At 39.4% G+C, this 27899-nt stretch overlaps 2 protein-coding genes across 6 annotated transcripts; both read right to left on the bottom strand.

Annotated features, from left to right (window-relative positions):
* Positions 1–23: 23 nt before the first annotated feature.
* Positions 24–27899, bottom strand: LOC6619338. Of its 5 annotated transcripts, XM_032727272.1 has the most exons (10): positions 27799–27899; positions 23710–24008; positions 23112–23285; positions 20612–23046; positions 17085–18413; positions 9336–9946; positions 8142–8336; positions 6328–6536; positions 4684–4833; positions 24–2892 (listed from the first exon to the last, which is right to left on the bottom strand). In XM_032727272.1, the coding sequence occupies exons 2-10, from the start codon at positions 23855–23857 to the stop codon at positions 1583–1585; spliced, it is 6561 nt and encodes a 2186-aa protein (XP_032583163.1). In that variant the 5' UTR covers positions 23858–24008; positions 27799–27899; the 3' UTR covers positions 24–1582. The 5 variants fall into 5 exon arrangements, 4 of the variants coding, with proteins under 4 accessions (XP_032583163.1, XP_032583164.1, XP_032583165.1 ...); XM_032727269.1 differs by lacking the exons at positions 24–2892; positions 4684–4833; positions 27799–27899 and adding an exon at positions 24486–24611 and having other exon boundaries at positions 6305–6536; XR_004363648.1 differs by lacking the exons at positions 24–2892; positions 4684–4833; positions 27799–27899 and having other exon boundaries at positions 6455–6536; positions 7925–8336; positions 23710–23857.
* LOC6619337 lies at positions 12515–14754 on the bottom strand. Its single transcript, XM_032727276.1, has one exon. The coding sequence runs from the start codon at positions 13461–13463 to the stop codon at positions 12591–12593; it is 873 nt and encodes a 290-aa protein (XP_032583167.1). The 5' UTR covers positions 13464–14754; the 3' UTR covers positions 12515–12590.

Here is a 27899-nt window from a genome sequence, read left to right as displayed (position 1 = left end):
TAACATTTTCATTTAAATAACGATGTTATTGTTTTATTTTTGTCACTTTGTTGAACCCAACTTGGCTCTCTAGTATTTATTATATATTGTAGCTAGCTTAACAACGATTTCATTTTTCTACCGCCTACCCTGCCAACCGCCACTCCACTCACCCACTAAATTCTGTTATGCAGCCTTGGACAAGAATCAAGTTAAACAAAACTTAGGTTTTAGGTGGCGAGGGCCACCTAATGTATTACAACAGTATGCCGAAACAACCGAAATATCCTATCCAGAATGACGGTCCTTATGCGGTTAAAAGCAATAACAGAAAAGCAATTTCAACAGTTACCCACTTGAATGATTACTTCTCGGCATAAATAATTTAAGCTTAACATAAATCATTTTATTACAAATAAGTGCGCATGTAAAATGGCTGTTCTAGTTGCATTGTGATATGGTGATATTTTTAATGCTGTCTGTCGACTTAATTCATTCAAGATTGTAGGAGTTTGCTGTTATTTTAAAGTAACCTTTTACTTTTTTGGAGCAAATTCCGGCGGAAGTAGTTCTTTTAGAGATTATTGTTTTTAGCCGAGGTTCTTAGGATTATTTTGTTGGTAACTTTTCTTTAAAAGATTTGGAGTAATTTAAGCTAAATGTATTTGGTTCACAGTCCTCTCAGTCAAATACTTATTAATCAAACAACTTTCAAATCCCTTTTTTAATTTACTTTTCGAGCTAGAGAACTTGCTCTTTTGATGGTTTTACTAACTATAAAAAAATCTAACACAAAACAAGAGATAACTATGGTCGACGTCCCCAGATATCAGATACCAGTTACTCAACTAGTGGAAATGCGAACGCTAAATTTTTTATAAAAATGTTTTTGGGATATCGATAGATATTGGTGAAGAATAAGAGGCAGTTGTGTGCGTAAGTGTGGGCGAGGCAGCATGGGTCAACGAACTTGATCTGCTGCGGGTATGTCTCTAGAATCTGAAAGCTTCATCTCCACCTTCTAGCCTTCATAGTTCCTAAGATCTCGACGGTCATACGGACGGACAGGTCCAGTTCGACGCGGCTATTGATCCTGACAAAGAATATATATACTTATATAGTCGAAATCTACTTTTTAACGAATCTGGTATAACCTTTTATTCTACGTGTAACGGGCATTTATAATAACTCTTTAGCTGTTTAAATAATTTTTGGGATTTATTGTTTGATTGATTTATGGTTTTCGCGATTTTGACGTCCATACAGACGGACACACATATTATGTGAGCAATAATTGAATTTCAGCGTTTATAGGGCTACGGCCAAAGTATTCATTTTTTAACTCTTTCAAGGCAAACAAAAAATAAAAATTCGGGATAACCTCCTTAGCTCTAGTGGAATAAAATATACGTATTTAGCCACATTTTAGGTTGAATAATAATAATAATAATTTTAAAAATCAGATTTGAATAATGCTTTTTTACATGCGGGTACTTTCTATGGGACACCCCAAGGTGTCGTTGAAATGGCTGGAATGAAAGGAGTGAGCGTTGCCATCGTTTGCTCTCCGAAGCTCATTGTTTTCATTTTTGTAGGCTCTTAATCAACTGTCTCTGGACTTGGTTTTGAAAATCTGATCATCGCCTAGTTCCAGTTGCACGAGAGCCGCAGGAGATCCTACATCTATGGTAGTAACTCGATTGCCGCCATCCGCTGCTGATGGAAGCTTCGTTAGTTCATTGTCCGTGTGCACCGCCATAATGATGCATACAAAGTTTTGGCCAGTTTGCGTGTCCCGTGGATGCAGTGTCACCGGATTAAACTTGTCACTCTGTCCCTCAGAGTACGTTTGCAGGCGCTCGAAGACCTCCGGATAGTGCTTGCTTAGCATGACGCCGCGCCTTATCAAAATTTCCAGAATATTTGAAAGGATCAGCTCTCTATTACTATGCTGTCCGGGATTGAAAGTTAGAATGAGGATTTCCGTCCGCTCCGGCACTGCCACAACAGACACCGGTTGCAGGAGCGCCCCCTGATGTTGCTCTAGTTCAGCCAGAACTGTCTTGCAGAGTTTCAGTTTGGCACAACGACTCACCAGTTGACGTTCCCAGCGCACAGGTGCCTGTCCCATTCCCGGTGCCTCGGATACCACGCAAATAGCAACGTAAATGAGCATCTTGGTTTCCGGCTTGTACTCCGTACTGAGCTTAAGAAGCTCTGAGTATAACTCCAGGCCCATCTCGGCGGGCATAAGGTCTGGCCAACGTACGTACGAAGCCTCCCCCATGCACTGGAAGCCGTTCTTAATGAATCCTTCCGCCGCCTCGGCACTACGAAAAAGCACACGCACAACGCCACGTCCCTGAGAAAGGCTGCCTTTGCGGGCTAAAAGACTCAGATGGCGCTGCGAGTCGATGTCGTCCTTGCACGTGGCCAGCACCTGGCGACAAATATTGGAGGCACGCGAGTGCAGGCAAGCCTTCCGATGCTTCTCCCAGTGTGCCCGCCGACACTCACGCGAACAGTATAAATGGGAACAATTGTGACACGACTTGTAGAGCTTCTTTGCATCGCTGGGAGAGGTACTCTGGTCGCACTTGCTGTTGCGGCAGCGAACATGTTGTCCCGATCCAAAGCCCGTCTTCGGTCCCCCGATGAGTTGCAGCTGGCCGCTTCCTGTTTCCGACCGTGTAGCTGCGAAGTCGGGGTCACCAAGCGATGCCCGCCGGCTCTCTTTGGGGTTATTTGGCTGGGCACTGTCTACAGCTTCAACTGAATGCGAGTTGGACGTATGGGGTTGCTCCTTGGAATATTGCTTTTCCCGCGTGGGGGCGTCGCCTTCACTCCGGCGACGAAGCCGCTGCTGCTCGGCGGCCGATTGCACCTCCAGCTGCTGCCGAGAAGCTGCGCCTGCTTTTATAAAATATATTTTTTCGGATTATTTACCCTTAGGTTTTGGTAGTGTTTTTAAATAACAACAAAGAGCATTCCATGGCGGAAGCCGGTATCCATACATATGTATGTAAATTAATGGAGTATATATTAAAGTAGTCCCATAATTAATTTACACAACATATGTTTCTAGGTAAACATAAACGTAAACATAAGGAAAGATCACACGCTTTATTTTTTCTTGATCAAATTCTTTTCTAAAAATAAAAGGAAAAGTAGCGCCTTCGTCTAGTAATTAAAAAAGAGAACGCAATAGCAAATATGAGTGCGGTGAATCTTATTTAAATTTATAATTTTAATAAAACCTTTTTAATAATTTTGCTCATTCGATATTTGGTCTCATGATATTTCTGGCATATCGCTGGAAATTGACGAGACAAATGATAAGATAAAAAATGTGAAATGTAAATTGGAAAAGGAGTGGGAGTGGCAGTTTTGGGCAACATTTTGTGCGTTAGAGTGGGCAACTTTCTTACATGCTTAGTCTCAACTTGCTAGCTCTTACAGACAGATGGACTTCCGTCCAGATCGACTTGGGTAGTGACCCAGAATACATAAACCGTTTCTTATATACTTCTCAACTAGTTATAACAATAAGGTGGAGTTACCTTATATTTCTGAAAATTTCTACCTATGCACTTTCACAACTCATTCTCTAATCAAAGTCACTTTTTCAACAACAGACTTAGATTTTTAGTAGTCACTTTCCGATTTCTCTGGGTTGCTTTGAGACTACGTGCCAGTCCACGTAGTCTAATGCATAATTAGAGAGGAGGAGTCGTTATTGCATTTGATTCTATTAGATGAAGTTTCATACTTTCTAGGGCCTTTAGTTATCTTACTTAACTCTATTAAAACTTATCTTAATCTAAGACATTTTGCAGGTAGTCAACTGGTCATGGGCTTCGTAACCAATGCTGAATTTCCTGGGCTGCGCCACTAGCTCGACATCAAATTAAAAATAATTAAAATAGCTGCCTTCTGAAATTGAAGCCCGCGTACCTCATGAACGCTTAATAAGTACGTTTTATAAGTGAAGTAAAAACTATGTTTCTTCGCTGAACTTTTGGTGTGTCGCTTAAAATTATAAAACCAGTCCACTGTGCATCTTTACTCAATACTTTAATCAAAAATGGTTCGGGTAAATGTGGGGAACCCAAACTAGATCTTGATAATTATATTTGTATATATATGGAACAGTGTCTTTTTTTAAAACTGCGTGTCAAAAAAGTCGGGGTTTCAAAAAAGTCGTACAACCAAAGTTTTTTATATCCCACTAATTAATAAAAAATTATTTTAGGACTTTAAAAAAACTATCCACATTCGTGTTTTTTTATATCCTTTAAATGACGATACGATATCAACAAATAAAAAACCAGCTTAATCAGACAAATTTTCAAAATTTTTGTACAGCTTTACCATTCGTTCTATTGAACCACTATGTACTATGTAAGTTTTGTTTTGGACTGGCTTTTGATTGATGAATAGGATACATATAAGATAAGTTAATCAGGAGAATTTCAGAATTTGGTGTGTAGTAGTCGTCTTTGCTAACTCTTCTCGGCCAAAAGTCCCTACGTGGTCTTCCGACCACAGAAACGCTCTATATTTGAACATAGTACAAAGACGATATTTCGCAGTGATATTTCGAAAGAGAAATTAAAAGCAAGCAAACAAATTAATGATGTAAGTCCCTCTTCCCTCTAATATTGTTAATATTGTAATATTAAAAGTAAACTTACAGGTTCATACCTGTTGTCGCCGCATTGGGAGTGTAGCTGCTGTAGGAATTGCTGTTCTGGCCGGATAAGAAGGCAGTTGGTAGTCCTAATAGCGAGGCTAGTACATCTTCTAGCGAGGCGCTGCTTAACGACCGTTCGGGTGCTATATTACGTGTTGGTACTGTTAGTGGATTAAGCAGGCCAGGATATGATTTTTTTGGTTGTAAATAAATACCAAACAATTAAATTTGTAAGGAATAAAATAAATATCGCTGGCGATAAAATATCCAACAAACACACTTAAAATGAATTTAGAGATGTGTACTATGCCTGGTTATTAAACACAAAAACAACCTCAACGCCATACTCGAGTAACTCGACTATCATATACCCGTTACTCGCATTTTCTATGTGGACAGTAGTCATTTCAAAAAGCACGCTTTTGGATAAGAACAGAACAAGAAAAGAACAAGAAATCTCTAATTTGATACTTTAATGCTTTAAGAGATATTGCCGTTCATACGGACGGACGAAGATCGGATGCTAACTATTCCAAGTGTACTCTTCAATGAATAACAGATATGAAAAATGATGGAAATAAAAAAAATAATACCAGTTTATAATATAATTTGGACTTTATTATAGAAACAAATACCAAAGAGTAGTCCGATTTTGTGTAAAGACATATTAAAATATAAAATGCACATAACTAACAAATCATATAAAGACATGCGTTCAATTTTATACTTAGTTTTGGGTTTATTAATCAAATGGGCACATATTTAAAGTAATGATGGGTTTCTAGTTTTACTGCACCGACTGCAAAGTCCATGGGAAAACCAATATGTGTGTCTAACAATCGGTTAAGGACAAAATCGTGAGAACAAGGATTGCTTTCTTTTACATCGTACTAATCGGTCCTACTTTTTAAGTTGGGAAAATAAATTAGATCATAACTAAAATTTTTCTCGTTTGATTAAAAAAGATTAAAAGAAAGCCTAAGTTAATATAATATATCATATATAATATCATATATCCGTTAACTATCTGCTCATAAGTATTACGTCATGATACGCCATTAAAACTTTTATCGGCCAAAACTTGTAAAAATTGTGGGCGTTAAAATGATGGTGGGAAAGTGTTTTTCGTGACAGATATTAGAAAGAAGAACAAATGTCAATTTCAATATAAAAAAATTATCCTTGCCAATGGTTTGAAACAGATTTGCATGCCTAATCTTATGGCGAGATCGCGAAGTTTATACAAATGGGAATACGGGCAGGCATGCCGACATGGCAGACATCTTTATACCTGTTACATTCTTTTCCACGGATCCAGTTAATATTTACTGCAGAAGTAATCTACATTTTTCTATACCCGAAGCAAAGGAAATCATGAGCATTCGATAAATAATTAAAAGAGCGAAACTTTCTGCTCCTTTGGAATTAATAATTTTATAATTAAGTGTAAAACAATAGACACACTATAGAAGATAAATAAAAATATTTGTTTGTGTTCATATAGGCTGATGATTTTTATACGGAAAAATAATTTACTGTTTAATTTACTGTTTGCAGATAGGCTACAAAAATGCCGTGCACCAAACAAAAAGCATAACTGCCGGTTACCAGTATTTCTACTCTGGCAAGCTATCAAACTTGGATGGCGGACTCACCGCCACCGTTGCCGATACGATTCATTCCGTTCATGCGATGTGGCAGCTGACCAGCGGAGACTGCAGGTGACAGACCGACATCCAGATGCACTTGGTGCGGGTGGAGCTGCTGCTGCTTTCGTGCCAATTCTGGAGGACTGTTGTCAATAACGGGTGTTTGCGGCGAGTCCAGGGTCCGTGTACCAACAAAGCTGCTTTCCAGCCAGCACCTGCAGTTAGAAGGTACAAAAATGAGTGTGTTGATCATATGATCTCATATGAAACAACATTTTATAAAAAACATACTTAAAAGCAGGCTTCTTTAGGAAATGGATGGCATTTAAAACGATGTATTAGGGAAAATTAGACGGTTCGAAGAAACTGGGTTACCTTATGAGAAGGAAACGAGTATATATCAGCCAATTAAAGGATTCTCAAAATCTGAGCTTGATACGGAAAAAGATATACCAGCAGCAGAAAGCAGAAAATTTACTAGCAGCAATTGACTTTAGAGGTTGCACACAACTTGACATTGCTGATTAGTTACTTTCACTGATTATTGTTAGCTGCAAAAGACTATATAAAGGACATAATGGTAAGAATAGCCTGTTACAAACATTTCTACCAATATAGTATACAGGCCAAGAACGTCTTCCTATGCATATTGGATTGGAAACTAAAACTATAACAAAAAACTGAACTTTTACACCGCTTGTGACAAGTTTTACTTGACTTGCCCGTTCATTTTTCAAATTTCTTTTATTTTATCAATATTCTGACATTTAAAATAAGATTGTTTCCCAAGAGTAAAGGTTTAAACGGAATGGTATCACTATATGAGCACAAAAATAAACCCAAAGCAATCGCTCCTATTAATTTTATTCAGCTAAAACGTGGTCAGTGCTATTTTTGTTACCGCCTCATTTAGCACGCTTTTGCAGAAAGTGCCCAAAAACAAAAAGAACCGTTACATTGCTCAGAGAGACAACATATGCAACCTGACTTTAAAAAAATAAACATTCAATACCTTTTTAGGAAATCAACTTTCCACCTGCAGTAGTGTACCGCAGCTGTATGTACCAATGTAAATTGAACCGATATATATGCCTACAATAAAATTATATTTTATTATATTTGATTACTTTTACAGCGTATCTGATGATAACAAAGGAAATGTGCAATGGGCAAAGGTCGAGCATTGGGCGAGGGTTAGAACACGAACACTCATTCTTTTAAAATATGTTGCCATAACAGTACAGTCTGATATTTTAAGTCCCTTATCGAGCAAATTTCTAGTGTAGTCTTTGAAATACCCGGCCAGGATATTGAAGTTGCCTTACAGGTGGCAAGATGGCAGATTTGGGTGGTTTGTGGCAGTTAAGTGGGCGTGCTTAAATGTTTGCCTACATATCGATAGAATCGAACAGACTATAGCGGGCTAAAGTTGCATCACCCCTGCGGCTTTATAACTTGACGCTTTTTCTCCAGGCGCACTAATGACAGCCAACTGTGTTATTTGGAACCAAGAGAAATTTTTACAAAACAGAAGTAATTTAGTTTTTAAAAGCTGTTAGCTACACTAATCACAATGCTCACATAAACCAAGCACAAGTCTTACCTTTGGCTAAGAGGTGCATACTTTTACAGGTAGCTACGAATGGTGTAGTTGTTGAATAATAACATTAATAATGTGCATAGATATTGAGGATTTGAGGAGTGCTCTAAAACAACAGTTTGACACTCAGTGAACAGATAGCCAGGAATAGCTGAGCGATCTGTACCATACTGTAAACTTTTCTTTTCTTTTTGAAGACGGCTAGTAGCCGGTTATATACCTTGAATTTGGACTGGTAGAACGGCTCCGCGGATGTTGCGACTGCTGCTGGTCGTTCACGAAGTGAACGATGGCGGATGTGACTTCCTTAATGGAGCTTTGAATCTCTGTCGATACAGAATGTAAGGCGCGGGTTTCATTGTCTGCCCGTGTGGAGGGCGGAGTTGTCCGTTGGCTCAGCAGCGAATTGGCCAGACTGAAAAATAATAATATGAAAAGTCGAACGTGAACATTTTATATGACTTTTAGTTAAGATTAGATTTAGTTTTAGGTCGAATCAATAATACCTAATACAATAATACTTATTACAATAACACATAATACTGTTCAAAAGAATTATTAATATAGACAAAGCTATAGCTGGTTCTCTCGACCATCAAATACCCGTTACAAAACTAGTGAAAATTCTACGAAGCTATTATTAAAAATGTGTGGCACATAGATAGAAAGTAACAAGACAAATATTACCATAAGAAAAGAGCTTTACTAGAATCTCCATGCTCGAACTCAACTTTCTATCTCCTGAGATCAGAGCGTTAATACGGTGAGATATGACCAGATTCACACGAATTTTACCCTACGTCAGGCACCAAAATACCAAAATCGTTACTCGAATCTGAGTGCCTAACCTCAACTTTCATGCTTTTAATGGATAACAGACATAATACTTTTTATACTCAACTATTACCTAGCTTATACAATTGGAACTCAGCCTAGGACGGTGGTCTTCAATAGTACTGATTAAAAAACATAAAACTGTATTATACCCGAATATACCCTCTACGAGTAGCATGTTGAAACTTATGTAATGGATTAGTTGAAATGTATGTAATAGGTAAAAATCGACTATAGCATTCTCTCCTGTTAGGAACTAGAGATAGGCTAGGATTCTTAAGCCGTGACACACTTCCTAAAACCCCGACAAGCCCTGAGAACTTTTACTCTCCACTCTGGCCATTAAAGCTCTAGTATATACTAATATATTGTTCTCGTTTCGTTTTTTTAGGCCTCAATTTCACCGTGCTTGCTTTTAAGAATCGAGCTCGACCCACTCAAACGCTTATACACGTACTAAATTTGTAAGATTATCTTGAATCATTACAAAAATTGGTATTATATATGAGCAGCAATACTATAAGCAAGCAGCAAGAGTTCTGACCTCCATACTTTATGTTAATGGGTATTTGGAACCTACCGTTCGTGGGGCGTTCTCTGGGAGAGCTTCTCTGTGCTGCGCCAACCCAAATACGGCTGTCGGTAAGAATTGCGCAACAAGCCGCTGCCACTGGCCACAGACATAAAGCTGCTATTAATGGGCGCGCCGCGCGTAAAGCTTCCGCGCTGCGAGGCACCGGGAGACATCTGAGTGGAATTCAGATGCGAGGTAGACCAGCGAGTGGCACCCATACCTATTTGCACAGGTGCCGGACCGTGAATTGTCGTCGACCCACATGAATAGGAGCTTTGGCCGCCGTGATGGCTGTGCGCTGAGGGACTCATCAACAATGGACTTCGGTCGGAGCGTTGAGATCCCAGCGAGCTGAGGGAAGTCGTCTTTGAGTTGAGCGCTTGCCAGCGCCCCGATTCCTGTGTGCGTTTGCGGGTAAAGTTGCCAGGTCGGTAACCACCGCCAGCCGCACTTGTGCATGCGTTTTCGCCATCTGCTGCTTTTTCGGGGCCTTTGCTGTAATGACGGAACCAGTCAGGAATATTTAGTCGCTGAAGCGACGCTTGGACGCGCAGTTGATGCTCGCTTAGTGCGCCTGGATTGTGGTCATGTGATTTCTGCAGTTCGTTTTCAGGGGGCTGTAAGGGATGGAAAATGTAAACGGTGTATATATATAATTTTTAGTTCAATAGTTAAGTTAAAGAATCTAAATTTGTTTAAACCGAAAAACCGTTACACTGTAATACAAAATGCTCCATTTTAAATTGGCTTAGAGCAAACAAAATAGTTAGATTACTATGCACATATTACTAATCTAGTTGCAGAATTCCCTGAAGCAAGGGAATAGGGATACCGATTGAAATTAACAAGACAAACGGAGGAAAATGAAAATATGCTTCAAAAGTGTGGGCGTGTCAGGTTTTGCGCGGTTTGTAGGAGTTATAGTGGGCGTAGTGTCTCTGGATTCTGCATCTCAAATTTCAACGCTTTAGATTCGTTAGTTCCTGAAATCGATGTGTTCATACGGGCAGACGGACATGACCAGATCGACTACTGATCATGATCAGGAATATATATTTTCATATGGTCGGGAACTCTTCCTTCTTCCTGTTACAAACATATCAACGAATCATCTACTTGCTTTCTACTCTTACGGGCCTCAAAACTTAAGACTTTTTTAAGTGGGGCCTGGCAGTTTTTGTCGACGTAGCTAATAATGTTGGTCGTGTGTTTGTTATTTTTCGAAATAACAAGGCAGCGTAACGGTTATCTGATAGTCGATGCTATAGTCGACTTTCCCGACTATCAGATACCCGTTACTCAGCTAGTGGAAATCCGAATTCGAAATTTCCTAATTTTTCTGGGATATCGATAGATATTGGGGAATAAAACGAGAAAAGCTGTAAAAATTTTTCAAAAGTGTGGGAGTGGCAGTTTTGGGCGATTAGAGCGTGCGTAAGAGTGGGAATGGCAACATGGGTCAACAAACTTGCGCTGCGTCTATGTCTCTAGAATCTAAAAGCTTTTATAGTTCCTGAGATCTCGACGTTCATACGGACGGACAAGGTCAAATCGGAATCGGCTATTGATCCGGATCAAGAATACATATACTTTATATGGTCGCAAACACTCCCTTCTACCGGTTAAATACGTTTGAACGAATCTAGTATGCCCTTTTACTCTACGAGTAACGGATATAAAAAAGGCGTTCCAAACTTCCTTCTGAAATCAATATGCCTTCTGCAAGGGTAAACTAAAGTAGGGTAAGAGAACAGCGATTGGGTTAAGTTGGCAAATGGAGAAGAGGCAAGTCACACCCAAAAAGTTACCTTCGGACGGGGTGTACATAATATTTGTTGTGAAAATAGCGCTCTAATTTATATGTATATGTATATGGTTTGAATCGAGGCATATTAAAAGAGCACACAACCTCAAAGGGTATGAGAAACCGTACAACGCAAATGGAAAAGAAAGTGGGCATGCGAGTTGGCCATTGGTTTTAAAATTGATTTTTTAGGATGATACGCAAAGATGCAATTAAATAAATAAATTTGGCTTTTACTTGGTCAAACATGGCGCGAGAAACACAACACCGACACGCAAACACACTTGCGTCAGGCGCAGCACACACTAAGCGCCTTTTGCCAAGCCCGCACGAGGAAATGTTTCGTGCTTGGACTTGTGGTAGATACTAGCGCGTTTTTTGCCAATTGGCCAGGAGGCAGCCGACCGAAATGGGGCCACAATTTATGGAAGCTTTGGCGCATGGCAGACAGAAGGAGCTTTCCGATATTGCCTTTATGGCATCTCCGAGGAATGTAGGCAAAGGGATTCAAGGCTCGGTGCACGGAGCGCCCTGTATCAGGAGGGGTTCGTCTCTTATGGCAGCAACAGGCTGCCACCTCAGTGCCTACCTATCGGTGGGCGGAAATATTTAGGATATGGGGTGGCGTGAAAATGGTGTATGCTCGTCATTGTTAAAATTCCTAAAGCTTAATGCTTAATGGAGTTTTATGAGTTACAGTCTTGAGCGCATAGCATCACCAATGTCGAATTGTTATTGTGAACATTTCGTGATATATTAAAAGTAAGTATTCATCATCATGGTTTCTTGCCATTTGGTCAGTAGTAACCAATTAAACAAAAACCCAAAAAATGCTAAATGTTTTATATAAACTGTTGTGATACAAAGCTAATTAGCCATTTTCTATTAAAGCATTGTTTTCAAAATTTAGCCATTGATTCTGAACACCTTTGTTAGGTATTTGTAATTTAAAACTGCAAGGAACTTAAAATTTCCAAACTTTCGATATCACTGCGGAAGATATTGCGCATATTCCGCTGTGACATTTCCAAGAAAATTTCGGGAGAAAAAGTGGTAAGAGCATCGACGTACAGAGGCGCTTAAAATACTTTTTGCGACTGAAACATGATTTTCACCTCGTTAATGGGCTTGGCTTGATAGAAGAAGTGGACGGAAACCTAATTACGTGTCTAAATGGAAGTAGTTCTCAGAACATATTTGAGGTATTTAAATCCATGCAAATCTGTAGGAAGTTCAAATCTGAAGCTGGACAAGTGGATCCTTGCATGGGCAGGATCTAATGTCGCTAACTGGATTCGTTTACAAGCGCTTTTTCCATTCTCATATCCCGTATACGACAAAGATACGGAACGATTTCCCATAATAATAATGATTTTTGGGCTTGTGGCAATTAACTTTAATGTATTGAAATGTTTTATAAACAAACCTACAAGATAATCTATACACAAAGAAGCTTATTATAATGTAAGATATCGAAGGGCCTTATCCAGAAAACTATGCTCAGCCGACCTTTTCTGACTAGTAGTAAGCCGTGGGAACTGGTGACTGATGTTCTCGCTGGATAACGTGTCACAATGTCCCTGTCGCTGCAGATGCTCGATGAGAGCGGGCTTCGCCCTATTTCTCTTTAACACCAAGTTAATTATGCGGGATCGCGTTGAAGAATATCTATTCTTCGGTTTGGCCTGGGAGCTCGCATGCACAAACGGTTTCCTCTTCCCTTCGGATTCTCCGGAGTCTATATCCAGATTGGAGATTCCAACGCAGCTACAGTAGGTGACGCTGCTGCGTGCTGAATACGAAGCACTTCCGTACGCTTCGTCATCACACATATTGTATTCGGGACAAGGTGTGTTGTCGCCCTGTGCAAAAATATGGCCAGAAACCGCATACGGTATGCACTTGGCCTCCAGATATAAGAGCGGCTCGTCAACGGCTTCCTCGGCTCTGGGTGTCGGACTGGAGCATCGTTCGTTCGCTATCTCAGTAATTCGAGCCTGTTGTAGTCTTTGCTCGCGCCGAAGCTGTCGTCGCTCGTGTCTCTCCTTCTCCAGGCGAGATATGGTTTCTAGACTCTCAATAAATAGGTTCAAGTCCTGCCGTCCAAAGCAGGCTGCGTCTAATGTGACGGTGGTGGACATTGACGAAATGTCCTTTAAATTCAGGTTCAGGAACTGTGTGCAGGTGAATGCTGACATACTGCTCAGATGTTTTAGAATGCTGATTGAAGAAGCGCTCTTGTCGGTAGGACAGTCTTTTAAGAACTGATGCTGGTTCTTAGCGCCCCGATCGTATTTATATGTAACAGGTAGGCAATTAATTTCTCCCATTTCGCGGTTTACAGGCCTACATACCTGGACACCAAAATGTTTTATACAGGTAGCAAATGACGGGAACCTAATGGAATTTCTTTAAATCCGTTTTAATGATAGGTTTTCCCTAATCAATACGTCCCAAGTGGGCCTACTCAAAATCAAAATTTTGCACACCCGGCAAAGCCAGCAAAGCTACCTGTCTGGCAAACGCGTTTACCATATGCTATCGAGCACACCTGGTGCACCTACTTAATCAAGAAGAAGAAATACGTGAAAAAATAATAAATTATATAGTGATATTGGCATAGCATTATCCATTTCCTACAATTTTACGACAATAATTATTTATTAACTAAATAATACGTTTCACAGGAAGAAAATAATATAAAATGCTGAATTTAATAACTTTCACTTGAATATATTATCTAGAATTCAGCAGCAAAAACAACAAGTGTCATTCTAAACATGGCCGCTAAATATGATTTGATTTTTATAATCAAATTTATTGCCTTGCGCAATACTTTTTTCAATAGTGTTAAAGATACGACGTTTTGGCTTGTTTGTCAAAAAGGTTGTCGAAATTTTCGACGGCGTTACGTTTTTAGTTACTTTCACGGCCAGAATGTTACCTCTTCTAAAATATCTGCCAACGCTAGTGAAACCAATAACACGCTCCACGAAAACTACATACAAATTAAAATTAAATAGCGTGCAATTCAGTTCCTATGTTTTGTTTTTGAATTAGCCCTGGGCAATACGCCAACAACGACTCCTCCCATTTTAGCCGTTAAACCATTAAACTATTTGAGGTGCGCGGCAAATAAAGAAATGCTGGCGCGAAGATAAGTAATTGGAAGTCGGTATAAAAGTGTTCTTTTGGGGACACTCGGTCAGAGGAAGTTCGTCGAACCTTACCATTTCGACAAAGGCCAACCGTTAAAAAGTGATTCTTGCCATTTGCTGGCAATGCGCTCAGTAAGATAAAAAGCATACGAAAATGTAGTAAATATTGGGAGAATGGCGACATTCTAAAAATGATAAATGAACATTTCATAACTCGTGAATTCAAAAGTGATGAATAACCTTGTTTACTTAGTTAAACGTATAATCAGTCTTCGTTATAAAGTCATCTCAGATTTGTACATTTAAGGTGCGATCGTCACTAGTTTTTTGTTTAATCAGTATGCTTGTGCAGAACATCCGTTTTCGCAGCCTACAACACACCCAAATTGTTTTGGGAACACGGCTTTATCTTTTTATGTTTATGAGATGTCCATCCCATTTGTACATATACATACATATGTATACTTGTATGTAAAATGGTATACTAAATTAGTTTGTATAGTATTGTAAGTGAAGGAAGTCAAGTGAAGTAACTCAAATATTCTATTTGGACACACAGAAAATATAGTTTCAGTTGGGCGTTGATATTTCAAATTATAATTGGGAAGATTTTCTAAAGTCGCATGCTAACTATGTACATATGTATGTACATTATTCAAGAAAGAATATTTGCGGTTGTGAATATAGTAAATATATGCATATACATGTACATATGCACGTATACATATGCATATGATTACCAAAATAAAACGCAATTATTGAACTAAGAGAAAGATAGTGCTACCGCAAGAGCAGCAATCTACGAAGAAAGCGAATTGAACAAAGAGAAGTTCTCTTTGTTTTTACTCAATTTGGAATTTTGCTTTCACTTCATTACACAAGCGGAGTGAGAATGGCAATAAAGCCCATAGATATACTTACATATGTATGTATATATATATATCTACATACACAGCTACCTACATATGCATATATGCACTGAAAAATTACTTAATAAGGCGGTCGCGGTTTTTTTGCAAATGAATATATATATATACATACATATACATATGTTGGTATATGCATGTTGCTACTATTGTTGCGAAGTGTAAGCATTTGTCCATAGTAAATGAGAATCAAATGAGGTCAATGCTGTGTCTACAAAGTGTTGAGGGTGGACATCAAAAGTATCAAAAGTATTAAAAGATATACGTGTACTTTGGGTAAATACATAATTTGTCGTATATACATATATACATATGTATATAAATACTTTTGCACAGCACATGTGTACATACACATGTATAAATATGTGTAAATATTTTTTAATTGGAGTGACAGCTTTTCTCCATCTGTAGGCGATAGAGAGGGAAGCCCAATGTCCACCTGTCCGTCCGTATAAACGTTGAGGTCTCGGAAACTAAAAAGGCCAGTAAGTTGAAATTAGACTTGCAAATTCTAGTGACGCTAACGTGTTCACGCCCACTATCACGCCAACACCTTTCAAATTTGTTTGACTATATTTTATACCCGTTACTCGTTGAAAAGTATTTTACAAGTAGAAGGAAGTATATATATGTATGTATATACATATACATATATATTTTTTGTTGTTACCAGCTGAGTAACGGGTATCTGATAGTCGGGGAACTGGACTATTTCATTTCTTTTCTTTTTTGCTCGTTTCTATCGATTTCCTATTTCCCGCTCACACTAGATGAGTAACGGGTAACTGTAACTCGAAGAAGTCGACTATAGCGTTCCCTCTTTCTTTAAGCTTCACTCATAAAGGTGAAAATGACACACAGGAACAAAGAGGATTTTTATAATTACTAAAATGACTTTTATAATTTACACACAGAAAGTAATTACTTAGTCGGTTTAGTTACCTAGACCTGTAATATACTTTAAAAATGTATTTGCTCTGTTTATTTTTAAATAAGCCTTAACGGGTTAAATCCGCCAAAACAAAAACTTTCTGATATCTTTACACGAATATTATATTTTTATCACATTCCTTTATGTCTATGATTAAACAACTTCGTCGGATAAAAATGATATATTATTTATTAATAATTGTTTTGTGATACCACATCAAAAATCGGACAATTTTAATTCTGTTGGGACTTTTTTAAATACAACTCCGATTTTAAAATTAGTATTTTCGTTGGAAAAATATTTTGTTCAGCATTTGTACAACACAATAGATCAGCAAGAAGCGCAAAAATATAGTTTGGGGTATTGTTTTTCAATACTATCCTGTCCGAAACTTAGCAACGCTGCTCAATAGCTGACTGATATAAAAAACACTTATTTGTGCCTGATTGATTCGATCATATGATCATTCATAAATATACTTTAAGAAATAAAGCTGATTTGTTTGGGATTCATTTGACAATTTGAGGGTGTTTGTTCAATATTATAGTTTCCAAGTCCTGTACGATTATACGGACACCTACACCTTATAGGACACCTACTCAAAGAACATGTGTGTTTTCATAGACAATCTAGCCAGCGAATCTTCTTTTTACTTTCTACGTTTTAGTAACGGGTATAAATAGTATGACAACTATTTGTCAAAAGTGCATTACAGCTTTAAATTATCAATATCATACATTCCTAGCATACTTGAAACTATAAACGTTTTCTAACGTTAATTCAGTCCTATTTCTAAGTATTTTTAAAAAATTTAAGCAAACTTTAATCCTGTTGAATATATATATTTTAGCTCAACGAACCAAATGATATTTATTTAAATATTTGTACAGCTAGGGACTGATTAAGTGTAAAGCGTCACGAAAAATCGAAACTTACCAAAACATTTTTCTGGTTCTCCTTGTCCAGCAGAAATTCCATACTCTTGTGCGGCCTGCGTACGGATGCCATTCCACCAGGCGAAGGTTTAACCTTCCCGTCCAATTCATCCACGTCATAAGCAACGCTGTTTACATTTAGACGCTTTACGATGTATCGCTTGTGTGGCACGCTAAGTGGGTTGTAAGTTATATCCATAAGAGACCGTGTCTTTCCCGATATAACCGTTTCATGAGTGTCCAGATTGGTCTCGATCAAACCCATCTTGTCGACCTCTTCGACAGGAGCAACGGAAACCGGAACGGCGGTAACCACGGTCGGTCTAGTCGAGTTGCCGTGTCCGGTCAGTCGATTAACCGTATGTTTCTCTTGGGCGACTACTGTCTGCGAGCTGAGCCCGGTGTCCCGCATTCTCGTTGCTTGAACCTTATCCATCAACTGTCCGGTTAACTGATTGCAGTGTTCTCGTTCGACGCTCGGCAACGCCTCGGTGCGGTGGCAACTGACAGTTTCACCAGTCGTTTCCTGAGGCGCATGCGTTAGGATGCCACTTCGTTGTGGCATCTTGGGCAGTGGCGGCTTGCCAGTCACCCTTTGCAGAGTTGAGGTCTTGCCCAGCTGTTCCTGTTGCTGCAAGCTGTGTACGTTGCCACTGCTTGTCTCGGTCACAACAGTATCGTCCAGTCGGCCACATTGCAAACTTCTTTGCGGCTTTAAAGGGATGTGCACAAAGTCGACCGATTGGCCCTCCTCCGGGCTCTGCCTGAACTCCTTTCCGGGCGACGCCTTGACCTGCGAAGGCTCTTGCGGCTGCTGCTTCTTTTTGCGACGTAACGAGAATCTCAGCCCGTGGGTGAACCTGGAGAAGAGGCTTCTGGAGGTTGGATGTTTCTCGTCCGTCCTCACAACAGCCGCGGCCTGCCCGCTAAGTTCTTGGGCCGGCGGCATCTTGTTAATCGGCGACGCCTTCGGTTCGTAGCGCCTTAGTTGCTGGGATGAGTACAGGATGTGGTGAGCTCGGTTGGTAGGCGGCTCGCTAAGGATCGGCAGGCTAAGGGGTCGTGCAGTCGCAGAAGCAGGTTCCTCAGTGACATCGCTCGGAGTTTCTTCTCGGCAAGACGAGTTCGCAACGGCACAAGGTTTTAGACTGACGGTGCTGCTTAAAGCGGGCTCAGGTTCTAGGGTGGTCTTAGCTTCGGTTCTTTGATCGCGGCAATCGGGTGTGGCTAAGTTTGCTTTGTTTTTGACATTGGCGCTCTCTTCACATGATGAGTTTTTCTCTGCGTGTGCGGAGGCGGAGAAGAGCGCTTTGGTATGGAAACCGGTAAACTGAAAAAAGAGATTTTGTTAAATTATTTATGTCGTGAAGAAAGAGAATCATTTCAATGGGGTGCACAAACCAAAAAAAATGAACTTCTTAATTAAATATGTATGTACATACTTGCACTTTGCAGAATAAACATGTATGCTTCGTTTGTAATAGAAAACAAGAGATAATGCTATAGTCGAGTTCACCGACTATCAGATACCCGTTACTCAGCTAGTGTAACTGCGAACGCGAAGTTATATCATTTTTCCCGGATATCGATCGATATTGGGGAATAAAATGAGGAATAATTTTTAAAATTGTTCAAAGGTGTGGGCGTGACCGATTCGTCGGCTTTAGGGCGTTTAAGTTTATTAACAAGACTAATAAAATTATGCACAAATATCCAAAAATGGTTCAAAAATGCGGGCGTGGCAGTTTCGGGTGGTTTTAAGGCGTTAGAGTGGGTGTGGCAAATTTTTTTTGCAAATCGATAGAAACTTACAAAACCAATAAAATTATGAAACAATTTCGAAAATTGGTTCAAAAGTGTGGGCGTGGCTGTTTTGTGCGGTTTGTGGGCGTTAGAGTGGGCGTGGCAACATGGGTCAACAAACTTGCGCTGCGTCTTTGTCTCTTAAATCTGTATCCCAACCTTCTAACTTTTATAGTTCCTGAGATCTCGAAGTTTTTACGGACAGACGGATATGGATAGATCGACTTGGCTATTGATCCTGATTAATATTTTACTTTATATAGTCGGGAACGCATCCTTCTGTCTGTTACATACTTATTAACAGAGCTAGTATACCCTTTTACGAGTACCCTCTACGAGTAACGGGTATAAATAGGAGCTCAGCTAACGATCTTCCCGGAAGATAACGATAAGCTGAATTTTACAAAATACCGATATTTACAAACGTATAGCTCTGAGTAAGGCAATTGTTGGTTTCGACGTTTTGATGCGTTAAAATTTAAATATATTATGTATCTTAAAAAATACTTTTTTCTTTTGGACAGTATGTAACAACAAGTATACGAAAAAGTGCCGAGAAATATGTATATACATGCATCAAACTTTCGTAAAAGTCTTATTTTTATTGCAGATATTATCATATGTATGTACATATGTACATAAGTCGGAAGATGTCATAGGAATATACATATGAAGAATATTTTTTTATTAGTCTTGTTAATTTATATGGATTTGAACAACAACAATTGGCCTCTCTAACGTGCACAAACCGCCCAAAACTGTCACGCCCATACTTTAGACAAATTGTTTTATAATTTTTTGTTTTATTTTTAGTTTCCCCTCCCTTTCTAACGCCCGCAAACCGACCAAAACTACAATATTTTTATTACTCTTGCCTAACTACTTTATCGATTTGCCGAAAAAAAAATTTTAGAATTTCCTGTTCTTAATAGCTCCTCTTCTTAATCAGCTTAATAGCTGATAGCTTTAGTCGTTGTTTTAAATCATAAAACGCTCTAACACAATAAACAACTACTTTTTACACGATATTATATCCGTTTTAATTTGATAAAAATCGGATGATTTACCATATAGCTGCTTCTTGAAAACACCTTAGAAGAATAGTTTCGATGTTTTTAGCATGATACACGATGTTTTCTTGAATGTTTAATTTAATTGTCTTTTCTTGCTTAATGTAAAATTTGTAATAGCCTTGATTGGGACCTTTTTTTTAGACTTTTTAGACCATGACTCATCGTGATTGCAAGCAATTTATAACACTACAAGCTATCATATGTAATTTAAAATTTAAAAAAAATATTTATTCTATTTCAACTTTTCCTAATAATTGGAAATCAAAATATAATGTTACACAGAAAGTTTAACTTTACATTGTTTAGATCTATGTAGATATATAATTAAACAATTTCTTATTTAGACAACGTACTAACTATATTTTACTCCACTCTGTTTAAGGCAGAAAGATTTCTTCATTTTTCAAGCAAGCACAAACAATTTTTTTCAACATTTAATTTAGAGGGCTGGAATGCTCTCTTCCGAATAATGCATATTTGGATACATAGTTGTGTACACATGCATACATACATAAATACGTTCGCCGTCATGTACGTACATAGGTATCTACATATTGTAAATATGCATGTACATACGAGTGTGTACACAGCTAGGTACATACATCTAGAAACCAACGCCTATTTATATGTATGTATGTACATTAATAGATACCTTTTGTGCGATCGCCGGCTCTCTTAGATGATGCTCTGGCTCCGGCTCGAAGAGCGCAACGATGTTTTCGTTCTCTCTAGTGTTGTGCACCAAAGTGGGGTCCATCTGTTCGTCGTCGCTGGGCGGGCCCTGCTCGCCCTCGCTGGAGTGAAAGTGATCCTCGGTGGGCTCCTCTGAGGACTGCTCCTGCCAACAGTACTTGCTTACCACTGGGCAGAAGCTTACCTCCTTGCCAAAAGAATGGCGCGATCCGGCTGGAAGCAGAATCCCCAGCGGCTTCGGGAGCGTTGTTGTCTGCGGCAACTGGTGCATCGAGGCGTGTGCACTGCTCACGTAGATATCGTACTCGGATTCTGGCTGCCCGTCGTCGCTGGCCGCGAGATTTGGCGTGCTGCTTACCAGACTTCGCTGCATAGCCGCCGACGTCTGGGACTGGAAACGCCGTTTGGGCAGGAACCGTTGTGAGATGACTGACGGCGGGTACGAAGCAGGCTTTGCCGTTTCTTGCTCGTCAAGGTGGCACCGCTCTAGGCTTTGGGTGTACGAGGTTCGCAAATTAGTGGGATCCTGGTCAAATGTTTTAACAAGGCCATTAAAGGTCATGGCGGCTGGCGGCTGTTGAGTCAAACGTTTCTGGCGCGGCGGTGGCTTTATGTTTAGCTGTACGTGCTGCACCTTCGAGCATTCAATCGGAGCATTTAAATCACATTCCTCTGGCGCAGAGAGCTTGGTATCCAGCACCGGCTTATCCGTCAGTATAGAAACATTTTTGTCATAGACCTTGCTGATCTCATCCAGCAAAAAGTTTCCCTTACATATCATGTGCTCGTAGTTTCCGCAAGTTTTACTGCTTTGTTTCGACATTTCTTCTGCTGGGCTCCTCTTGTGGTTCTTCTGAAGAAGCTCTGCCGGCAGCCAGTTATCCGTGTAGTTCAATAGAGTTAGGTTTTGGTAACTAGCGTTCAAATATCCGGCACTTGCCACTCCCACTACTTTTCTAGCTCGTTCGTTCCAGCTGAAACTGCGTCGGATCCTTGGCGGGGTGTGGCAGGCAACAAAGAAGTTGTCCAGCTCCTCCAGTTCCTCACTGGAACTGTTGCTTTGACTGTTTCTCTGGCTGGGGCGAATCTGACGTGGTCGCCGCCTCCGTTCAAGCACCTGGAGCTCGTTGAGTGAATGGGTGGGGCCGAGGAGCGATAAACCGTCACAGCTATCGGCGGAGCTGCTGCTCCGGGTGCTGCCACTGTTTTTTCTGGTGGTGGCCAGAACGCTGCCGTTTGTCTTGGGCTTTGAATTGTTAATTCCCACAGAGAGTGGACCTCGTGGCTCGCGGATATCTGGCAAACTGTTGTGTAGCCAAGTGAACGAGGCGGCAGACGACGTTGATGCCGATCCGGTCGGCGATGGCAGCGGCGATGCCGATTCCGATTCAGAGCTGGCCCTCTCCGGGGAACTATTTATAGAAGACGGAGAGCATGCTAATGCAGCCGTATCCGCAGTCTGCTCTATTTCGGTCTGACACAAATCATGCTCGTCTTTGAAGTCGCGAGAATGCGGGGCGCCCTCCTCCAGTAACAGCAGCTCCTCCTCCTCTTCGCAAAGTTTGTCGAAATTCTTTGGTATGGATTTGGACTTTTCCCGCTTTAGGGTACGTGGCTCGCAGTACCCGGAGTCCTCGGACAGGTTCTCAGCTGAGTTGGGGGGAATTCGCCGAGAGGATACCCCATCCTGTTTCCCCCCTTCCGTTGCAACAGCACCATCGGAAACAAGGCAAGAGCTTAGAAGGCTGTGACCACTGCTATCGCTGGACGAGCTGGAGCTAGAGGAGCCCTCAGATTTTAGCTTCGTCTCTCGCAGGCTTCTAGAGAGAAGTTCCTGCTGCTGCTTATATTCAAAATTGAGATTGTTCAGCTCATAGTATGTCTGGTGCAAACGACTACAGTCGCTGGATTCATAACGCTTTAGCAGGGACAGCGTCGGGGCTGATCCCTTCCTACTGTCTGGACTGCTGTCCCTGGTCCTGGACCGCGTTGCCGCACCAGACTCGCAGGTGAGCGAGGGCGAACTGTTGCCCAGACTGTTCATACTCTGATGCTGCTCCTGGAGCGTGAGCTGGCGTTCCAAGGACTCGAACTGTACCAGGGAGGAACTGCGCGATAGCGAGTGGGAGGAGTCCCTGTCGGAATAAAAATCCTCGAAGGTGCCCCCCCGCCTACTACCTATACTGCTGCGTTGGCCCTGGCTTCCGAAGCTATCGCGAGCACATGCCTCCAAAGCCAGAAAGCGTTCAAAGCTATTGTGGTACTCGGGATCGTAAGACATAGGGCGGCGAAGTTGCACGCAATCCTCTGGAATCTGGCCAGAATTTAAGTCATGGCTGCGCCTTGGTCGCTTGGGTGGGCAGACAAAGTCCCTCTCAGAAACAGCATCGACATCTGCTTTAAAAATGCTTGTATAGGCCAATGGTCGGAATGGCAGAACCTTAACTCTATTAGCTTACCCTTAATCGTTTCTATGCGTAAGACTGATCCAGTTTCAGACTCCGTAGAGCTCCAGAGGGTGGAGCGGTGATCTGGGCTTACAATGAAGCTACTTCGGGCGCGTTCCTCATCCTCGCTAGTCTCCTCCAAGATTGGTTCCAACATTTGTCGCGAGCTAGATAGGTAAACAGCATCTGAAAGAAGATGAAATAAAGCCTAAATTAATAGAAGCGTTACACTGTACTACATACCAATTTATATATATATATAGAACCAATTTAAAAATCGAGTTTGAATACTAATTCAGTCCCATTAGCAATTGACCACAAAAGCAGGATTGGGCATTCTTATGTTAACTGCATTTTTTAAAGATATTCTTTATTTCGGGAATGCTGTACTACTGATTTGGATCAATAGTTATAATTTGCAGTTAAACTTTTTTATTATCAAATGTTAAAAAGAAACTTTGCTAAAGTATGAATCAATTTATTGCTAAGGATAATGTAATTTTGGCAGTTAAAAACGTTGTTATTTATTTATAATAACTCAACTACATGGCTCTGCTTGTTTTAATCTTCATAAATTTAAATAGTTTACTCTTAATATCGCAACACTCACCTTGCTCCTGAAAGGTTCCCAGAGTATTCCAACTTTGAGGAGCGTGGCCAAGATAGCCGGCGAGATCTAAATGCTCCATTTCATAGATAGGAAATCTATAAGCAATGTTACAACTTAGTGCAGCTGACAAGGAACAAATTGTACCCATAGATCGTCGTCGTGGCAATGCTAATTGGCACTATCGTCTTCCGCTGTCGTATTTAATTGGCAAATGCAAATTTAATTGAATCATTTCGTTTTTATATTCTTTATAAAGTGGTCGTTTTATTTCAAAACTTTTGTATGGGCAAAAGTGGCATCTGCAATAAAAAATTGTATTATTAAATAGGTGGCACTATTTGTAATCGTAAAGCATAACAAAACCACCCATGAGTATAACCTCTTAGTGCCAACAGAACGTTCGGCTACGCCCAATTTAATACAACCACGAAAGAAAAGCCGCAATTAACCCAATGATTATTAATTCGTTATTGTTATTGACCTTACTGGGTATCTCGCCAGAAGCATAATATGTTTTTCTCAATTTGGTATTAGATCACAAGCCTTGGTGTTCAAACAACAACACGAGCTATCTATGTGCGAATAACACAGACTTTTGAGAACACACTACAAAGTTGTATGGGGAGCAATGATAAGCGTTATCTAACTCACTAGCGACACGTCGTGAAGTTCCAAAATTGTGGGAACGGATCTTATAGAAAATTTAAGCACTATACGTTTTTGGAGTTCCCAAATGCTAATAAAAACATATAGTAGTGTGGAAAGTATGCACGCACAGCTTACTGGTAGCCGGAACCCCCTAGAACCGTCACATGCCAAAAAAGGCGGGGAAAATGCGAGCAGAGTCATCGAATCAAAACACTGCACGAACCAATGCGCTGGAGGTACACTTTGGAACTAGCTAACGATACATGCTTACTTACTGGCAGAGTAAAAGGTTATTGAAGACTCGTTGCCGAGGTAAGATAAAAGTGAAATATCTTTTTTCAGCATTCAATGGCAAGATATGGGCGTAGTAAATTTTGCTATTTATAGATATTCTCGACAAACTTGATTTTTCCAAACGTGGTAGAACTATACTATATATATGTTTTGTGGCAAATAAACAAACAAAAAAACTTCAAATTTTAAATATTCTTAAAATGTTATTTCGGAAATATCCTTTGAAAGGAGCACAGGATTTTACGAAATTGTCAACTCTTGGTATTTGAAAAAAATGAATTAATGTTTTTTATGGGTGATATTAAATACATATATATTTATATTAAATATTTAAAATTTATTTTTAATACACTTTCACTACCATGTCTCCTGAACCATATAACCCCTCCAAAGGCTTGGTATGAAATACCTTTGCTCTACCTATGATTTGGCAATTTGAATTTTTTATGTACATATGTATAGAATTCCCCTTCGCACACTGTCCTGAAGCGATTTATAACTACGTGGACTCCCGCCAACAGTGGTATGTATATGTGCAGTTGGAGATTAAAGAACGCAGGTAAATAATGATTCAACTACGTGGAACCTCAGTGTATACGGATAAGATACTACTCAGTGATAAGATATTTCGTTTCACATTATCAAGGCGTTTGTTCATTAATACAACATAGACAAACTTCCTTTATAAACAAACCATTCTTAAATATAATCGTTTGGAATAGCGATAAAAATAGGCTAGACAAGTAAGAAAATTAAACAAGGAAGAAAGTTAGCTTTGCAAGCCTTATATAACCCTTGCAGAAATATATATTTTAAAATAAACTGTTGAATTTAACTGTGCATGAATAAATTATTTTAAAGGAAAACGTAGAAAAATAACTTGTTAAGGGAATCAAAAACTAATTTTAGTTTTTCAGTATTGTTTTTAACATTTTTAAATTTTACATTTTCAAAATATAATGAGCATGGATGAGCAACATGGGCAAACGATTCCTACTGTAAAATATTAATATTCTGATTCATCTGACATTGACCAAGCCTCTAGCCCCAAATGTTCTGAAGGTAGTTTGATCAGCCGTGTTAATCTCAAGAACTAAAAGAGCTGCGGAGTTTTTTGGATCTTTTATCAAGCAAGTGCTGTCACGCACGCCATGTTAAAAAATTAAGTTTTATAATTTTCAAAAGAATTTTTTCAGACTGCTCCTATAGCAACTGCATGATAGAAATGCATTTTGATCTAATTACAAATGTAATACGATGCTATCAAAAATCAGGTGAATATTCTCCGAATATTCTTTTCTTTCACTTTTTTTTGCTCTACTCTTTCTTTTTACTCTTCTTTTTTTATTCATTATCAATGTTCCAATGGCAGCTAATTACATACGTATGTATGTGTCGTCCGAAGCGGCCCTAAGACTTTTGGACAACTTTCATGAGAATAGCTTTAAAACTCAGACGAATTTCTGTAGAAATGGACGGACAGACAAGCATGGCTATAACAAGAATATATAAGCTTTAAATAGTCGCAAATGTCTGCTTCATGCGCTGCAAACCTCTAACTTAACTCAAAATACCACGTGCAAGGGTATACAAAATTAAATACATTTTTCAACAGTGTGAACGGAAAAGTTTTCGGCGGCTTGTGGGTTTAGCAATTTTCTGTTCAGAAGCGATTTTACAGTTCATGGCGTTTTATTTTCTGCACTACCTAATCTCTGATTGCCTTTCATGCGAAACCAACTTTTACAAGCAATTGTTTGAGGGCTACATCTGCACATCTTGGGTGTGATTATCACACGCATATCTAACTACATGTGTGGGTACACCTAACATAGTGAGAGTATTATAAACTAAGCAGAAAGAGCGACGTAGGCGGGTTACTCGTTACAAATTGGGAGTGCGAATGAGAAATACAATTTCTTGGCATATCAGAAATTAGCACAAAAATAATTAAATAAGATAATATCAACACATTTTTCGAAATTGTGGGCGTGGGAGTTTTGAGCGGTGTGCGGGCGTAAAAATGGGAGTGGCAAAAAAATAGTTGACATACTGATAGAAATTTCCATATACATTTATATAAAAACTTATTCATCAACCATACAAATAAAACTTAAGCAACAGCTTTTTTCTGCATCCTACTTTAGTACAAGTAATAGGTAACGACTATTTCGGATGCTAGCTTCAAACAGATCTTAGCATCCTTTCCGTTATAATTTCTTGTATTGTGTTGCTGGGAGCAATGAAAAAGAGCCAATTGTACCATAGTTAATGGGTTCATTGACTTTTTTCACTCGTTCACGCTTCAGAGCCGCTGAAAGTTTTTTCACATACATATTTCGGTATTGTTGTGGCCCTAGTGGTAATTGGCAACGTCCCACATTTTTAAGCATTAGGCCGAAAAGAGGAAAAAGTTTCAAAAGCAACAATACCGAGACTAGCATACCCTTACTGATTGATCCTTTACCCAATTGCACGAAATGGAAAACGCCTTGATTTACGATATTCGAATCGAAATTTACGAATATTTTTTCGATTTTTTTTACGAATATATATTTAATTGTAGCCAGTTAAGTTATAAATATAATAGAAAAGGGTAAAAGGAGGCGTTTCCGATGAAATGATCACAAGCCGCTCAACGCCCAAACTTTTGAATATTTTTTCTTGATTTGTATTAAATTTTAATTTGTCACGCCCACTCTAAACAGCTGGTTTAAGACATTTTTTATTTAATTCGTTTTAAATAATTGCGTAAAAAGAGTCTGGTGTTTAGTGACGAAATATAGTTTAGCATCTGACTTCACAATACACTATAAAATTTTAATCTTTTCGAACGAGCTTTATAAAATATTTAGTATACCGTCATTAAATCTCTAGCTTAAAAAGCTAATGCAGTACAATCGCTGTAGTTTTTTAATTGAGTAATTTCGTATAAAAAATGTGCATGGGCCTAAAACAACTTGTGTATTCGCCTATACAAAATCTATTGCTCAAAATGGATAGTGGTCGTGTTTGTTGCTAAATAATTTTTTTTCATAACAGCATTTGAAAAGCATTTCGAGCAGTGTAAATACTTACATAAATTGAATTTGAAGTATTATAAAGTTTTACAAAGAACTAAGATACATATCCGATTAGAATACGTACACGTATTTATTCTTGATAGGCATAATTGGAACGTCCATTGAATATAAACATAAATCTCAGAAATCGTTGGAAAAACCTTTAAAAGTACAGTGTTGTGCTCA

The sequence above is a fragment of the Drosophila sechellia genome, chromosome 2L (assembly GCF_004382195.2).
Source record: "Drosophila sechellia strain sech25 chromosome 2L, ASM438219v1, whole genome shotgun sequence".
NCBI lineage: Eukaryota > Metazoa > Arthropoda > Insecta > Diptera > Drosophilidae > Drosophila > Drosophila sechellia.
This window is presented reverse-complemented; position numbering and strand designations above follow the sequence as displayed.

Bases quoted from the DNA above. Each gene is read 5' to 3' on its own strand.
- LOC6619337 (XM_032727276.1), bottom strand. From the start codon at position 13,463: ATGGGAGAAATTAATTGCCTACCTGTTACATATAAATACGATCGGGGC.
- LOC6619338 (XM_032727272.1), bottom strand. From the start codon at position 23,857: ATGGGTACAATTTGTTCCTTGTCAGCTGCACTAAGTTGTAACATTGCT. The intron at 18,414-20,611 runs GTATCTATTAAT...CTCTTTTTTCAG, and splicing joins AGCCGGCGATCGCACAAAAG to TTTACCGGTTTCCATACCAA. The intron at 8,337-9,335 runs GTAGGTTCCAAA...ATTATTTTTCAG, and splicing joins CAGAGAACGCCCCACGAACG to TCTGGCCAATTCGCTGCTGA.